General features: G+C 43.8%; 1 protein-coding gene across 2 annotated transcripts in view; it reads right to left on the bottom strand.

The window, feature by feature from the left end:
* The window catches only part of zbtb8os (zinc finger and BTB domain containing 8 opposite strand), a 24844-nt gene extending 12888 nt beyond the window's left edge, over window positions 1-11956 (bottom strand). The window contains exons 1-4 of one of the 2 annotated variants that reach the window (XM_064302991.1): window positions 11755-11956; window positions 9690-9714; window positions 8747-8868; window positions 3426-3508 (exon numbers count right to left, since the gene is read on the bottom strand). In XM_064302991.1, coding sequence (XP_064159061.1) covers window positions 3426-3508; window positions 8747-8868; window positions 9690-9714; window positions 11755-11836 — 312 coding nt within the window. In that variant the 5' untranslated portion in view covers window positions 11837-11956. Of the gene's footprint in view, window positions 1-3176; window positions 3509-8746; window positions 8869-9689; window positions 9715-11754 lie in introns of those variants that run through there. The other variant, XM_064302985.1, reaches the window with a different exon arrangement.
* Window positions 11957-18535: the final 6579 nt, after the last annotated feature.

Raw genomic sequence — 18535 nt, forward strand, 5'->3', positions numbered from 1 at the left:
ATCCACCACAATGCAAAACACCCCAACCACACACACACGCACCGCACCCCCAAACACACACCCTCACTCCCCGAGGGTGTTTGCAAGGCTGAATTCCCCCCCACCTATAAAAATCGAACCCCACAAAGATTTGGTTTAGAGAAAAAGAAGGGGGGAGAGGCGGGGAAAAAGGAGCAAGCTTTGCGATCGAAGGGGTGTGGACCCCTGAAAGCAAAATGTCGTGTGCGCGTTCGCTCGCACGCTTTTGGGGCGGGAACACGTCTTGCGTGAAACCCGCCCCTCCCAGAGTCCCCTTTTTTCGTTTGTTTTTTCAAATGCCTTTTCTTCACTTTTTCAACTTATAGCGCGAGGCGCACCCGGATGAAGGCGGGTTGGTCCCCTTTTTTTGGGACTGTACAATGAAGGGTTTGCGCATAGCCCCTCTTTTCTTAAAAGGCGTGAGAAACGAAAATGTGATTAAAATGTTGTTAACTAAAACAAGGGGGCATGAAAACGGGAGTTAGGAACGGGGTTTGAACCGAAAGGTCTAGGTTCGATTTGGGGTAGGACACCCCGTTGACCTTGAGAAAGGTTTTAAACCTAAATGTTTGAGATTATCCAGCTGTAAAAAGGGTACAATGTAAAATCTAGTGAAATTGTCTAATTTGTCTGGTAGGGGGGGGGTTTGTAAATGCCTGTAGTAATGTAATGACTTTTAATGGGGTGTCACAACCCCTCGGGACTAAGACGGGATTTTCTAGAACACCGCTCGAATTCTAAGAAGAAAAAAAAAACTGAAAAAAAAAAAAAAAAAACCCCTGCTCTTAAAACGGATGAAAAAAATCTGGGGTAATGCTGGGAAAAGAAAAGCTCTGAATAAAAATTTTTATTTTTCCTGTCCTTTCCTTTTTTAGATGAAAATGCGCCTGGGCTCACAGCGAGGTCATTTTGGGGGAAAAATTTTGGGGGTCAAAAGTTAAACAACCCCCCCCTTACTTAAACCGTCCGGCCAATGGCCCCTCAGGCTACCACCAGGTTATTCTGGCTGAATGCAATGCTAAATTAGAGAAGGGCCTTTCCCAGATGTGTGGAGGTTGCTATAGCAGCAAAGGGGGCCCCAAACTCCAATTAACTCCAAATTTTTGGATGAGAGTTGGAGTCTTTGGCACGGGGCGACGTAAAATACCGGGTGCGGTAGGTCTCGACTGAAAAGACGCAGTTCGGGAAAAGCCCCGGGTCGGGGGGGACGGGTCTGAAAAAAATCGAAACGGGAAGAGGGGGACCCCCGGTGAAATCACCGGGAAAATTGGAAAACGCACCCGATCGATGTCGAACCTTCACCCCCTGCAAGACGGGGCGTCAGCGTTAAAACACAGGCCCAATCTGACTGGCCATCCCGTGTGCCCCTTATGTTGAACAAACTTAACGCAACCCCGAGGGCAGGAAGGCCAATCCCACATTTATCACGAATAAAATTACTTAAGGCATTACAGACCACCTTTTTATGAAACGTTTGGAAATCTTAAAAAATTTTTAAAAAAATTTTGGTCCAGTTTAATGGGGTTACCCTGAACCAAACAGTTAGTATTGGCTAGGGGGCCCCGGGGGGCAGCCTCCCAGGAAAAATTGAACAAAATAAATTTTTCCCTACAAGGGGCCCAAAAAGTTCTACCCCTGTGACCCCGGCATAAAAAAGGGTTTCCCCCCCCTTGCTTTTTCTACGGCAATGCATTAAAAAGTAAATTTTTTTCTTGGGTTTCCCTTGGCCCCAGAGCCCCCTGGGGTTTTTAAAAAAAATTAAATTTTTTTTTTTTAAAAACACCACCGGTAAAACCTTCCCCCCTTTTTCCTTTGGAATCTCGTTTTTTTAAAACCCCTCGCCCGGGACCAGTATTTAAACCCAAAGGGGCGGGGTTTGAACCAAAGGGTCCCCCCCCCGTTTTTTTTTTTTCATCCCCCACCTGGCAACGCATTTTTTCCTTGAAAAAAACCAAAAACCCCCCGGGGGGGGGGGGGGGATTTGGGGGGGTAAGGCCCCAACAAATCCGGGGGCTTTGGGGGAAGGGGGCCCCTAGAAAGGGGTAAAAAATTCCCGCCATTCCGGAAAAAGGATCGGAAAAATTTCCAATGCGGGAAATCGTTGAAAGCCTTTTTATGTAAGAAGCCAAATTTCCGCCTGCAGCCCAAAGGCTCCCCCTCACAAAAAAATTATTGTTTCCTGCAGTCCTTCTTGAGGGGCCCAAGCTTTATTTCCCCTAAGCTCCGAAAAAAAAGCCTGGTCGCTACTTTCAACACCCAACACTATTTCATTCCCTTAGGATGCCAGACCCTATGCCCGATATCTAAACTAAGATCAAAAAACTATGCTAAAGACACCTGGGGGTTATGAACCCCTTGCACGGGAGGCTAGTGACAAAAAGTTTATTACTGTTAACCCAAGACGGCTAAAAAACTTTGCGCTATGGTCGAGGTGACGATTGTTAGTTTACATAATCAAAGGGCCCCGTGCGTAAAAAGGTATTAGTTTTATAGTGAGTTTTGTTATGGTGAGCAACCTGTTTAGAGAGCGTTTCACTTTTTTTAATCAATATGGGTACTGTAAAGTCTGATACACTACATTCTACTTTTTGTACGGGAATTGTATTGTGTACACGTGCCAGTATCAACCAAAATTAAAAACCAAAATGCTTAATTCCCAAAACAATTTTTTGCATTAAAACTTATTTTTTTATACCGTTTTTTTCCTCTTCTGCTGATGGAATGTCCACCCAAAGAAGCCAAAAAAGAGACATTTGAATTAAAGTGCAGGGGCAAATGCCCATGGGCACAGTGAAAGTGGGTAAGGAAGGGTTTAACCAAAAGGTCCGGGGTTTTTCTGGTTAGGACACTGCCATTTTACCCTTGAGCAAGGTACTTAACCTGCATTGCTTCAGTATATATATCCAGCTGTATAAATGGATACAATGTTAAATGCTATGTAAAAGTTGTGTAAGTCGCCCTGGATAAGAGCGTCTGCTAAATGCCTGTAATGTAATTCCCTCTAAATAATTTTAAGTGTTGAGGTTGATAAAGGGTGATCTCCAGTTATCCCGAAGCAATGCAGGTTAAGTACCTTGGCTCAAGGGTACAACGGCAGTGTCCTTACCCGGGAATCGAACCTGCGACCTTTCGGTTACAAGCCCAGTTCCTTACCCATCTGGGTTCACTCAAGGTTAAAGTCCTGACTGGATAACAACAGCGCACTTGGTTGCATTTCGTATTTTGGCTCTGCTAATTACAGGGTAATTTTCCATCCTACGCTGCATTTTAGTCAAAACCACAACACTTAATGTGAAGTCTGTAGGGAGGAAACAGGGCCCCAGTCCCGGGGGTGCCACGAATAAAACTTTGAAAATTCCGCTTTCACAGCACATGCGTGCGAAGGGGGTGGATGTGGCGGCCCGTACCCTAGGAACGAAGAAAAGATCCGCGCTGAATTTGAACAACCAGTCATCCAAGAAGTGAAACAGCAGGGACTCCATGTCATCTCCTAGAATAGAGAGAGAGAGAGAGAGATTTGAGATTTAAAAACCCCTTTTTTACTTCGATGCGCACAGGGAGACTCGCCACGGTGCCTCGACAAGCGTTCCGTGCGAATCTCAACGAGGCAGCCACAAGCAAGGGTTTAACTATACTGTTGAGAGGTTGTGGTTATTGCCTGGCATGAACGTTCCCAGGGAGGAATACACATTGCAACAGACAGACTGACGCGGGGGACGCCCAAATGGCAAATGCCACTTGGCACCCCTTTGATCTGTGGCTACTGTACATCCTTAGCAAACAGTGACTGAACTCTATTTGCAGCCATTTGTCTCTAACAACGTGAAGCAGCTACAGACTGTGAGTGTGGGAAGTCACAGAGTGCGAGTGTGGGAATGCGTGTTCGGATGAAGTTAAGGCACGTGAAGGATCTTAATTGTTCAAACCTATCACATGCTGAGATAACGGCCAACGGTCGCTCAAGCTCAATCTAGCTGGTCAGTTAGCAAAACTGGCTTGAGCAACGCTGCAGCAACTCGACCAAATGGGAAGAAGTTACACATTACAATACATTACATTACAGGCATTTAGCAGACGCTCTTATCCAGAGCGACGTACAACAAGTGCATTAGTTCACGGTGCAGAGGTGCAAAAGAAACACACTAGAGTGAAGTAAGGATCGTAGTGCCAGAAGTGACCACATCGATCAGGACTCCAACCCTGTAGAGTAAGCTTGTTCAGCAAGCAAGAATCCTACCAAGTACAAACTAGCACTGTCACATTTGCCTAATCAGACAAAAACAACAATCCTGCCAAATACACTAACGTAATCATATTATCCTCACTAGGCACAGTGAGCTAAACTATAGGCTAGGGAGGGGTGGGGAGAGGTGCAGCCTGAAGAGATGAGTCACGCGTTTGTTTTCTTTCGCACTGTCGCGTGCAGGCGATGAAACGAACCCAACGCATGCGATCTGTGCTTCTCTCTCAACCCTGCGCAGGGCCTGCTGCAGCAAGATAAAAGAGAGAAGCTTTTAGAGAGCCTCCCAGAAAGAGTCTGTGGTTCCGGTGTTGTAATTAGCAGAGCGCTTGGGCGGACGGGCGTGGTGGGATGGGGGGGGGGGGGGGGGGTGGGGAAGGTGGGGGTGGGGGGGTTGGGTGTTGTCGGGTAAGGGTCACGTTTAAAAAGTTCACCCGTGGGGAATAGGCGGAATGCATTGGTCAGCTGGGTTGAGTTACATCTCGGAATTCCCCGTCTGGGCTGGCAAAACGGGCCGGCTTTTTTTTCGCTGAGCGCTCCCCTCTGTGAGGCCCGTCCACACCTTAGCCAAAAGTCTTAGAGAGTCACGATGCGTCACGCGCCACAATCACAAATCAAATCTGCCTTTCAGACGCAGACCGAAAACATCACGGTCGACTCATCGTCGACCGGGCTCGGAGCACATTCCACGGTTATACAAGGCTAGGCCGCAGGCCGCCCAAGAGACCTGCGGCCTCGGCCACAAAGCTGGGTAATTGCGCGATGATTGAGCGAAGGCCAGAACAGCTCTTTTTATTACTTTATACACTACATGGCCAACTTGACATCAAATAACTGTTCCCAGAGCAAACAGGAAACTGATGCGCTGATGGGGAAACGAACACACAAACCAGACGAGGGCGTATTCGTGATACATCCCATAAACACGTCTTTGTTTTCACTCTGAGCTGGAGTTCTTAAAACGCAACCCAAAACACATGAATGGTCTGTCCAAACAACCCAAAACATTCTGGAAGTGACTGTGTTTTTTTTTAGCGAGCGAGGCAGTCTGTGTGTGTGTGTGTGTGTGTGTGTGCGCGTGTGTGTGCACAATAACATTTCCATGTGTGGAATGTGGTCAGTGAAATAGAAAGGGCTTCTGTTTCAGTCCTCCGGTCTTTCTGGGAACCTAATCGCACAGACACCCTCACTGAACCCAACTGCTGAACAGTTCCACTGCTAACCACTGGAACGATCCATCTGCTTCCATTCAGCCTGACATCACTTGCACTCTTCCGGCTGAATGGAAGCAAATTCCAGCAGCAATGCTCCCCTCTATTGTAAAGCCTTCCCAGAAGAGTGGAGGTTGTTGAACCAGTAAAAAAAAAGTAGATCAACTCCATATGAATGCCCATAATTTTGGATGAGATGTTGGATGTCAGGTGTCCACATACTTCTGGCCAATAAGTGTATTTGCTTAAGGCACAATGAGTCCTAAATCGTCCCTGGCTACACCACGTGAACGGTTATTCCTTGCTTGTTTTTAACTCCTCATTATAATGCTGGATTAAATCAGGATATTAAACATTAAATCAGGATATTAAGCGGTTTATGTGGACATTAAAACTCAAGGTCACCATCTCTTAAACTCTTTATCTGAACCAACTCCTTCACAAAAAAAAAAAAAAAAAGACGTAAACACATTGTCTGGAGAAAAACATGAATAATATTAAAAGTATATCAAACAGAAGGAGAGTGGTTCCAAAAGAGTACAAAATATGCAACGGCAGCTGCCACCCTGTGGACACAAACTGCTATAGCAACTACAGCAAACACACACCATAGACCATAGAAAAATATGGACAAAGTCACTGTGAGGTCACCCATCGACTCTCCGTGGGCTTGGTGAAAAGCGTTTAGAAGCCCGGTTAGTGTAGCTTGTGGTCGCCGCCATGTTGTACAAATTGGAGCCAGAGACCACGCAGTAGGGACATGAAGTCTGGTCGTCCACTAAGTGTGTGAGATACAGTGACTTGGTAATGAGAAAAACTGTCCGTGATTTGTCCACAAAATCTTACCGTCTTGTCCAAACGGCACAATAACTTAACAAATCGGCGTACGGGGAGACATCAGACGAACAAAAGAAAACACCTATTGAGACTACTTTTTCTTAGTAGTAAAAAAAATTACTGACCTCATATTTTGACCCCGTTGTTCTATTATTGACTTAACGCGGGAGGCTGTAACGCCAACACTGGAACAAACCGCGCTGGCGCAAGTGAGCAACGTTTCTCGCCAAGACCAGGACGCGAGCTTCAACAAACGCAGCCCGTTTATGGTCGGCCTGGCACACACGCGCGCGGCTTTAATATCACACGCGATATCCTCGACGCTCTCCTGTGACTCCCGATCCCGTCGCAGTTGCCAAGTTCAGAGTCCACCGAACTACTTTTCCATGTGTCTGCTCAAACCAGAAACGGAAAAAAAAAAAAACAAAGTCTGCTGGACAGGTTATATTTAAACGGAATGATCCCTTTCCCAGAAACCTTCGCTATGAGGTGTGCTGAAGAACCGAAGTGTGCACTCCCCATCTGTCAGCCTCTGTAGCGCTGTGTTCACCCGCCCGCTACCGTCTCGGACCTGGATGGCCGCTTCGTCGGTTTCCTGTTTGCTGACTGGTTTTGTCTACCCGCTTCTCCCATTATTTTCCATCTGTGTGTCTGTGTCTGCCTGCCTGCTTTGTCCAGATGTGCCTATGTTTCACTCATCAATCCCCGTTTTATGCACGGTTTCCTGTTCGTTGGTTGGCCTTAGCTACCGGTCATTCTGTCTGTCTGTTTTCCTCGCCTTTCCAGACCTGCCAACCTTAGGAAAATATTTTGAGTACCACAATAGTCAGTGTAATGCTTAGTTCACATGCTTTCGCAGCACTTCACTTTGCACGCACACACAAGCCTTTTTTCATAACTCTAGTTTTGACTGTTAAAGTGATCAGGCAAAATTGTATAATTTGACCTGATTCTAAAATATTGCTTGCACTGCACTGGGCTATATTATGATATACTTTCAAGTCAAAAGTTTGAGTACACCTGCTTAAAACAATTTTTTCACGATTAATATTTCATTATATGATATGTGTGCTTATACAAATGTGTGCTTAAATAAGTGAATTGCATTCACTTATTTAATAAAAATGGAAATAATTTCTTTTGTATATTGTAACATATGTTTTCATTTTCAAGTATTTACAGAAGCTTATGTTGTAATGTAAAAAAAAAAAAGCTTATGTTGTGATGTAAAACACTATCAATTATGAATAAAACCAAGTTTCTGTTCAAGATTTCCATTTTTATTTAACAATTAAATAATTGAATCCGCTTATATAGGCACACATCATATAGGCCTAATGAAAAAAAATAGTATTCAAATGAAAAATTATCTAGGAATGTAGGCTTTTGTAACTAGAGGTTTAGCCAAATTATTACCTAAAGCTCCTTGGTGGCTAATGTCAAAATCATAATTGCACAATGTGCAAAATGCATGGTGCGGAAGTTTTGAGGGGCACGGCCATTGCTCCTGATATTTTGTGAGGAACTTCTGGGAGGCATGGACTCGCTTCTTTTTAGTAGGTCTGCTGCTCTCTCTCTCGTTAGTATCCTCGTCATCTGACGTCATGATTATTTTCTAACAGCAAGGCTGGTCAGGTGACTGGCTGCAATAATAGGAATTATTTGCTACGTTAGCAGTATGTAGTCAAACACCTTTGCAATGGTCACTTTGCTCCGAAAGAGCGTGCGCGATTCAAAGTTTGAACAGGGAGTCTACGTAGCGTTTGAGTTACTGCAGCTAAATGACTCCATCAGTTATTCACACGTCTTGTAACGAGACTAAATCGCATGCGAGCTACAACTACGGCTAACTATATACACAAATTTATCTAATTAGGATATACGCCTTGAAATGCATCATCTCGTAAAGTTACCGAACATGTTTTACCGATTTATGTTAACATTACGGTCACATTTTTGTGCTTGATTATTACTCCCCACTTCCCATTTTACCTCAGCAATGCAGCGTTACGCCACGGTGGATAATAAAGTACCGCTGCGTATCAGTGGATGTTGAGTGGGTCGGGGAGGGGTTACAGAACCACAAGCACAAGGTCGTAGCATCTGGTTCAATCCGAGGGATGTAGTTTAAATACCGAATAAATGTACGGTATTGTTTTGTATTAATTGGTTGTTTTCCGTTATTAAAGAATGATAATATATATATATATATATATATATATATATATATATTTTTTTTTTTTTTTTTTGGGTAGTTTCAGCTGGCATTTCGTACCTGCGTATTTTGACCAAGAATTGCGTGGTTGGTACACAAAATGCGTGCAGGTTGGCTGCCTTTCTGTCAGTCTATCCATCTTTTTTATGTGCGAGTTTGCCGGTCTGTTTGAACCATCTCATCTGTCCGTCTGTCCCTCTGTGCTTGTCAATCTGCCACTCTCACCTTTTGACTCCACCTCAACCGTATCGATGGGCTCCACAGTCTCTGTGTCCGTCATGTAGCCGAACATCGCCATGGCAACCTGCTCAAACGCTTCTTCCATGGAGTCGCCCCAGGAATGAAGCCTGAACAATTACAAACAACACAGTTACAAACAACACAATGACAAACAACACAGTTACAAACAACAGTTACAGACAACAGTTACAAACAACACAATGACAAACAAGACAGTTACAAACAACAGTTACAGACAACACAGTTACACACAACACAGCTAGGGACTACACAGTTACAGACAACACAATTAGCCTACAAACAACACACAAACAACACAGTTACAGACAACACAGTTACAAAAAACTCACAAACAACACAGTTACAGACAACACAATTACAGACCACACAGTTACAGATAATATAGTTACAGACAGCACAATCCGAAACAATGCAAACAAGAAAAAACAAAAATAAAAATAAAAACATAAGCATCGCCACAAACAAAACAAACAAAAAACCCAAATCACACAAACACACACAATAAAAAAACAGCACAACTTGGGGAAGAGCACGAAGCAGGACAAGTTCTTCCCATAACCTTGTCAAATACTGTAAATTATTTGCATTACATTAACCCTTTAGACACTAGGACATTTGTATAATAGTTAACAATTTGAAAACAAACAAAAAACACAATTTTCACCTGTATTCAGCATAAAACTAATTCATATGACTGCACATTCTTAGTAACATGTTTTATTCATTCTGAGGCAGCAGCAGGAGTGTTATTCATTTATAAAAAACAATACAATAGGTATGACTTTATTAACTTTACACATTAACTTTTACAACTGTACATCTGAACTTTTATTCCAGGTCTGCCGTTACATAATTAATAACATGCATACTTTTATATCGTGTTTGATTTGGATTCAAACCCACTTACTGGACGTCAGCAGTGTGATCCAGATCTGAAAAAAAGAGAAAGTTGCATGTTATTTAAGAAACTGCCAAAAACACTAATTAAATGCTGTTCTGTGAAGCCTAGGATTGTTAGTCGCTCCTGTCCCTACCTACTGGTACCAAAACCATGAAACCGTCACTAATGCTTGTCAATATACAGACGGGTGACAAATTTACGTAAAAACCAACATAAAGTGTTTTAGTAAGGTGTTGGGCCACCACGAGCCACCAAAACAGCTTCAATGCACCTTGGCATAGATTCTACCAGTTTCTGGAACTGTACTGGAAGGATGGAACACCATTCTTCATTACATTACATTACATTATAGGCATTTAGCAGACGCTATTATCCAGAGCGACGTACAACAAGTGCATAGGTTTCATGATGTAGAGGCGCAAAAGAAACACTAGAGTGAAGTAAGGATCGTAGTGCCAGAAGTGACCACATAGATCAGGACTCCAACCCTGTAGAATAAGCTTGTTCAGCAAGCAAGAATCCTACCAAGTACAAACTAGCACTGGAATCACACCTAATCATACAAAAACAATCCTGCCAGATACACTAACATAATCAAATTATCCTAGCTAGGTACAATGAGCTGAACTATAGGCTAGGGAGGGGTGGGGAGAGGTGCAGCCTGAAGAGATGAGTCTTCAGTCTGCGTTTGAAAGTGGTGAGATTCTCTGCTGTTCTGACCATCACGGGGAGGTCATTCCACCAGCGAGGGGCCAGGACAGACAGCAGACGGGAGCGGGAAGTGCAGACGCGAAGAGGGGGAGGTGCCAAGCGTCCAGAGGTGGCAGAACGGAGAGGTCTGGCTGGTGTGTAGGGTCTGATGATCCTCTGAATGTACCCTGGTGCTGACCCCTTAGCTGCCTGATAGCAAATCTTCTTCCAAATATATTCCCTCATTTGGTGTTTTGATGATGGTGGTGGACAGCGCTGTCTAACACATCGGTCCAGAAATCTCCCATTGGTGTTCAATTGGGTTGTGATCTGGTGACCGCGAAGGCCATTAGCATACGATTCACATCATTTTCATACTCATCAAACCATTCAGTGACCCCTGTTGCAGCAGAAATTGACATTCGCCAGACCAGACAACGTTCGTCCAACATTCAACTGTCTGGTTTTGGTGATCATGTGCCCACTGTAACCCCGTCTTCCTGCTCTTATCTTAGCTGACAGGAGCTGCTGCTGTGGCCCGTCAACTTCAAGGTTGGACACGTTCGTTGAGCGTTCGCAAGTGCCCTTCTGCACACTGCTATTATAAACAGCCATTGTTTTTTAGCATTTGTGGTCATTCTGTTAGCTTCAGTGAGTCTGTCCATTCTCCTCTGACCTCTCTCATTAACAAGGTGTTTTCACCATTGTCTGTAAACTCTAGACATTGTGGCGCAGCAAAATACAAAGAGAGCAGCCGTTTCTGAAATGCAGGAACCGCCACGTCTGGTACCAACAATACCACAGCCAATCGCCTCTTCACCATGTCTGCATACCTAAAGTTTAGTCTATTTATTGAGTTGCAGCCACGCGATTTGCTATTTGCGTGAGTGTATTCTGTGTTCGGCAGCCAGCTCAATTAATTTTATCCAACAGTATCCAACAGCTCCACGCAGACGACAGACGTATGCTAACTGGGGAAAGTTCTGCTGCCATTTCAGCTCAAATGCAACGCTTTTCACGGATGTGTTCTGTGTACTGAATTACACTGCAGTGGTGATCATTAAAAACACTGCCGATGTATTCAGCTGTCAAAGTTTTGACTTCCTTCAAGACACCGATCCAAAGGCCTTTCGGTTGTAAATAAGCCCACGCATCTAAAGCGAACTGGATAATTAGTTGATTTTTGCTTTAAATCAACTAACTGGACGTCGCGGCTAAGAGCTAGCCAGCCAACAGTCATAAAAATGTGCCGATAGAAGCTTACCATATATTTAAATTACAAGTAGCAGATAATGTTGGTGGGCAGGCAAATTACCACACTGACCTAGCTAGCTAGGTAGATAGATAGCCAGCTTAAAAACACGTTAACAGAATGACTCACATTCATACTTCTTGTTGATCGGCGGATATTTTGCCTTTATTGCTTTCTGTGCCTCCGTAAGATCGAGTTCGCGATCATTCATTCTTACTACTTCGCTCTTCGGTTTTGTTTGTTTCACTGTGGTAACTTAATAGACGCAAGTGCCTAACTAAAGTGACTGAATCAATCCAGGAAATAGTGTGCGGGGCTCGCCGACTTCCGGTTAACTTTCCTTACTTAGTTTCAAAATAAAAGCGCGCTCTCCCTCCCGACTTTTCGGATGTGTGGGGAGCATTCTGGCTCAAAAAAATGGCTTCTATGCATCACCCAGGAGGGTGCTACACAGTTGATAAATGTAAGACATAATAATAATAATAACAACAACAATAATAATAATAATTATTATTATTATTTTTGTTGTTGTTGTATAAATGAAGGTAACTGCTAAAGTGCTAATGTCTGCAATTTGTTTCAGGATCCTGACATCATGTAATAAGAAGGAACAATAAGGAAAATAAAAGGGAAAACGTTTACCTATTTGTTGTAGTGGCAAAGCAGTATTCTGTAAGATTTTGTCAAATTCAAAAATCCATACATTGTTTCGTACGCCATTGCATTACAGGCGATACACTACTGAAATAAGGAGAACACCCATCCCCGTCTACAGTCAGTATAGCATGGGGAAAGTGCACTGGACTACACGCCAAAACTCCTGTACAATTAATTTTACATGATGTACTGGCAATGAAAAATTGGATAATGTGTGTGTTGTTCATAAATGCAGCTTGTGAGATGTACTAACTGATATAATAAAATTCAGATTCATTACAATCTTTATGCAGATATGGGCTTTTCATTTTTTGCTAAGTGCCTAAAATTAGCTAGTTAGTTTTCTGCTGAGTAGAGTAAATGTTGACTAATATAATATTATATTATTATATTATAATTTTCTGGATAATTTTCACAATTTTAAAATGGCTATAAAAGGATTGGACATTGAGGGGAAAAAAAGGTACAGTGGAGGTACATGTTTGTTCTTTAAGGGACAAAAAAATTCCCAAATGTACCCTGAAAGTATCTGGGTGCTTGTATGTACATTTTACAAGCAAAAGTCGTATTATTCTAGCGTGGTACATTAGACTGTACCCAGTGGCACTGCCTTCTAGTGATAATGAGATGCCCAAACAATTATGATTGAGATTAGGAAGCGATTCCTTAATGATAATAAGAGATACTATAGTAGATATATAGGTAGTGAGTGTACCGCAGATGTGTTTAGTAGAGGATACTGCATATATTAGATGAGTCCAAAGTATGAGTGATTAGTAGTGGAGTTACGCTATGATATACGTAGGATGGATCTGCAGATAGATAGATGATGATACGGACGATAATGTATTCCGTAAGGTGTTAGTTTGTACGCTAGTATAGTGAGAAAAGCTGATGTAGTGGGGTCCCGAAAGCGATGGTACCTGCAAAAAGTTGAGATTAAGGGATGGTAGTTCTGCAGTGGTACATGGATTTGAGGGAATGATGGATTACCTGCCAGTGGCAAGACTGGTGATATTTAGAGTAAGTGGAGAGGATGGCTACCTGCAGTAAGTACTGATGATATTACGTACGACGGATATATATATGGTAGATATTGAGTGAGTATTTAAAGGTAAGTGGAGTGGAGTTACCTGCAGTAGAGTACTGAGTGAGTATTTAAAGGTAAGTGGAGTGGAGTTACCTGCAGTAGAGTACTGAGTGAGTATTTAAAGGTAAGTGGAGTGGAGTTACCTGCAGTAGAGTACTGAGTGAGTATGTAAAGGTAAGTGGAGTGGAGTTACCTTATAGTACTAGATTATTAGGTAAGTGGAGTGGAGTTACCTGCAGTAGAGTACTGAGTGAATATGTAAAGGTAAGTGGAGTGGAGTTACCTGCAGTAGAGTACTGAGTGAGTATTTATGGGTAAGCGGAGTGGAGTTACCTGCAGGCAATAATTACATATGAATGAATGAATGAAGAAACACACTGAATAGATCGAACTGTATATCCTTGTCAATACGGTATGTGTTTTTAACGTTCTGTACGTCTTCAGTCAATTTAAGTTCCCAGCAAATGAGAGCTTTGTTCTGTTAGGGCACCCCCATGTGGCTGTTGGTCCCACTTCGAAACCCAAACCACTGCGATGTCCAAATGATCTCGTGCGGGCTATTTATTTATTACATTTGAACAGCGTCAAAGAGCTACAGCTATTATCATTTAATCAATGTTACCGCCCGCGAGCGAGATGTATTGACATACTTATGGCCCAGGGAAAAATATGCCAGCTACACTCATATCAGTCTTGCTGAGATCTGGTATTGGATGAGAGGTTGCTATGACGTCTGAGGACTCAAGGAACCATTGGATGTTCAATGTGTCATGTTAAATTCTGAACAGAAGAGGGGGACACAGACTGCCAAACAAGAAAATAACATTTTCATCTTCTACAGCTGGGGGTTCTGCTGGGAGAAACTATTTATATTGCACCATAAATATAATGTTACACATTTCGTATATAATTCTGCACCATAAATATAATGTTACACATTTCGTATATTAATCTTACAGCAATGAAATATACCGTAATAATAATGTATTGAAACAAAATATAAAAATATTGCAACTTCACAATGTATGGGCAGATATGCAAATTATTTCCCCTTTCAGATATTTCCGTATTATTATATTTTCAAACAAGTCCACATATTTACAGTATACAGTCCTCCGGGTACTCCGGTTTCCTCCCACAGTCTTAAGACATGCAGGTTAGGTTAATTGGAGAGCCCATAAATTATCCCTAGGTATCAGTGTGTGAGTGAATGGTGTGTGTACTTTTTTAACCAGGTATGTCAGCCAGTAACTAAAAGTTTTTTTTTTTTTTACAGAGATGGACAGGTGAAGTCGGGTGACTGTCAAGAGACATGTGAACTGTGTTTCTGCAATCAGGAGCACAGTTCACTTGCTAAAAGAGAGGTTTCAAAATACTCTAAGTGCACATGAACGAAGTGTCCAACCTTTAGCTCTTGTGCTGGGGGGCGGGGGGGGGGACAGTATCTAGCTGTATAACCGAGGGACCAGCAGCCACATGAGCTGGTTTGGAGTGGTGCAACTGGGTTCCTCCGTCTGACTGGGACACTCCAACAGAGGCCCAGTTCTGACCCACTGCCCCACCTCTCATGTCCCAAAACGGGCAAGACGAGCGCGGGGCGGCTGGGTCTAGAGGGAGAGACCAAGGCCGCGCCCTCGGACACGACTGTCACCAGCCTGTTGCATCAAAGCGCTCTCCTCACCCGACAGGTGCTTTTCACCGCAACTGCCACCCAGCGACAGATGTGAGTTTCATGCAGGTGTGATCTGACAGTAGCTTCATAAAAAAAGAAAGAAAGAAAGAAAGAAAAAAAAAAAAAAACACTGTGCTGGCAAACATGACTCATTTAAACTCCTGCTTCAACACCAGGCCTTCCAGTATTGTGTTATGAGATTTTTTCAGGGAGAGACTGTTACCATCACTCAATGCAAACAACATTGTTTATCTGCACTTTATATTATATTATATTATATTATATTATATTATATTATATTATATTATATTATAGAATGCTTGGGGCAGGGGTAATACATTGGCAATTGCCCGGGGTGAAGCATGAAAAGGAACTAGAAAGACACATTTGTTGCTAAGTGACATGAGGTTTGAGGCATTTGTTGGATGCTTAAGCAACGCTTCCACTGAAATAGAATCGCACATTTTGAAACGTGTTTTGATTTCAATTGTGCTTTTGGTTCGTAAGCTGCTGAATAAGCAAGGTAATGAAATCAACCACTATGTAGAAAGATTATTTGTTCATTTAAGCTCACATGCTTGACTCGCAAAGAAAACATTAAGAGGTCCGCAAACTTCCTTCAGTTTTTGTCTTGACGACTTCATTAAATGGATGGGTTACCCGGCAGGCCACGCTAAAGTGGGCTAATAGCTCCCTCTCCTGGATTTCTGGGGTTATTGCATCCTTAGTTCACTGACCCGAGATGTGAAGTTGGGGGGCCAAATTCATCAATCACAAGGCCCCCTGAAATGACAATTAGCAGTGCCTATTTCTCACACTTGTACATGGAAGCATATTCTAAATACTCAAACCATTATATCACAAACATGCAAGTAGCCGTTTTAGTTAACCAGACAACAACTATTTTATATATGAATGCCTAAAAACTGTGTAATATATTAAATGGGAGAACGCAAGCAAAATATTTTTAAAAGGGGGACAGGGTCCAGTTTCCTGTACCCCCAGTTTGGGAACCTGTGACCTAAGGGACAGGAATGGGACACCCATGATAACACAGTGACCGTTCTGTAATCAAGATCGCATACTTCACAGGAATTTAGATAATACTTTCTTGGAAATGCCTCTATTACAAAGTAAGTATTGTCTCATTTTCTAGGATGCATACACAATTACACTCAGGCTGTAACCAACCTAAACTACATTCACTTGAAGTCAAAGGGAAAAGAGGTGTTTCTAAGAGTTTCAGTTCTGGTTTCTTAGTAATTACTTACATTTTATCAGCGGTAATTATCTCATTACGTACTATTCTTACCACATATTTACCTAGTAAATACCTAGTAGCCTACTTGGGGCACTGCAAAGGGAAGCGGTACCGTCCAGGTAACTCTTCCTTTTACAGACCATTGCCGTTCTTTCTGTTTGATGGGGAGAAACCCCATTCAGTGTGGTTGTTTATATGAAGGGTTTTGTGTTGCTTTATCGTTTTGCATTTAGACACGGTCAGAGAAATCGCCGTTTTAATGCAGCTTATTTAATGACGACATTAGACAAGTCAAATGCTCAACGTGCTGCGAAAAGCATGTGCGACGTCTATATTAGCACGAGATAAGAGCGAGAATGGTTCAGTGTGCAAATTAAAACGCGTCGAGACGTGCAGGCTAGCCCGTCCCTCTCCGTGCTCATACGCCGCGGCTGTCATTATTCAGCTAATGGGCCATCTAGTGGCAGCGCGAGCTGGCTGTCTGATCTGTCAGGCGATGAGGCGTGAGACACGCGCAGGTACCAGCGTAGAGCGGCTCGCGCGAGCGGGGGGCTGTGATCATCAGGTACCGTTCATCGAACATCCGCTCGTTAATACGCCGTTAAGACTTGTCTGCTCATTTTTTTTCCTTCCCAAGAGAAAAAGACCACATCGTTCATGTCGAGGTGAATGATTTAATATCCAAGGCTCCGGAATTAACAGGTGTTTCGTGTTTAGGCAAGCTGGAAGAGTGATTGAGTGTTCATCTATTCGTTTACCCTCGTTTTCTTCACTTTTTTTAACGTTTCCTTTTATCGCATTATTTTTAGTCAACTCAAAAGGTGATCGCTATATTCACTTCATCATCACATCACCCTGCTGTCCAATCAAAACTTTCGCAAAAAAAGTGGGTGGGACAATGGAATGTGCCAGGCCTAACTCACTCTCGCTTTTTCAGTTTACGTATTCATAAATTGTGAATTGTCACCTGGTTTTGAACTTCACCCACACCAACTTGGTCCATCTACTTTCACTCCGCTGACTCCGCCCACCATTTTAGGTGAGATCTTCACCCTTCCCACCCTCTTTCTCTCTCTCTCTCTCTGTCCCCGTTGGGCTGAAAGTTAGCTCGCCCTGCTCGTGAGTTGGGACGGCAGTAAGGGAATCCGTTTGCTGCGCTGGCTGTCTGTAGAGCCCCAGCTGTAATTACAGCGCGCGACGGGGCAGGGGGCCGCGCCTCCGCCCCGCGCCGTTAATGTACACTCAGCCTTCTTGTGGACGGCACGCTCCGGTTGCGCACACGTGCAAAACCGCAAAAAAATCATCTCTATGAACAAAACAGAGACAGTGTCGGGTATCCCCGCGACGCGTGATCCGGAGCGGGCTCTCTGCATGTTATTGGGGTCCTGCCACTGAACCCCCGCACACACGCGCACGCGCGCACACACACGCCACAGAGGCCCCTGTGGAACTCATCGCGCTGCAAAAACAAACCCTTGCATAAACTACTCTCAACAAAGAAAACATTTTTTTTTAAAAAACAATCAGCCAAACTTCTCACTTTGAAAACGCCTGCATCAAAAATAAAAACTTTCATGCCTTTGAAGTGAAAATAAATAAATAAATATATATATCATATAACTTTCATTTGACAACCTAGCAGTTTATTTGCCTTGGGTAGAAAGAAAGAAGAAAGGAATTCAGTTTTCACTGGGCAAGAAAAAAAGGAAAAAATATGGCCCCCCTCCCCTCCTCCGCCCATCATCTTCGTTAAAGCCCGGCTGTTCTTCCATTACTCTTTCTTTTTAAAAGCCAAACTCCCCCCATCCCATTTCAGTTTCCCTCAGAGTTAGCCCATGTCCGCTAACGGCGTGGATAAATATTTCAGCGACGGCCGGAGGCTGGTCAGAGGGAGCACTCAGCCTCCCGCTAACCTCGCCACCGACACTGGGGGGGGGAGGGGAGGGAGGGAGGGGGGCAAAGGGGGGGCGGGGAGGGAGGGAGGGGGAGGGGGGGGGGGGCAAGGGGGGGGGCGAACGGGCAGACAAATCCACCAGACCAAGCTAAACTTTCAAACGTCCTCAGTTTTGGGCTGCTGTAGGCCTCCCCCCCCCCCCGCGTCCTTCACGGGCCTCTGCCCCAGCTCGCCCCCGCCGGCCCGGAGGTGTCGGAAGGTCCCGGCGACGCCCGACGCCTCGCGCCCGGCGGTCCTGGGGGGGTGAAGGGGGGGGTGCAAGGGGGGGGAAACCAC

Source organism: Anguilla rostrata, chromosome 1 (genome assembly GCF_018555375.3).
Source record: "Anguilla rostrata isolate EN2019 chromosome 1, ASM1855537v3, whole genome shotgun sequence".
Lineage (NCBI taxonomy): Eukaryota > Metazoa > Chordata > Actinopteri > Anguilliformes > Anguillidae > Anguilla > Anguilla rostrata.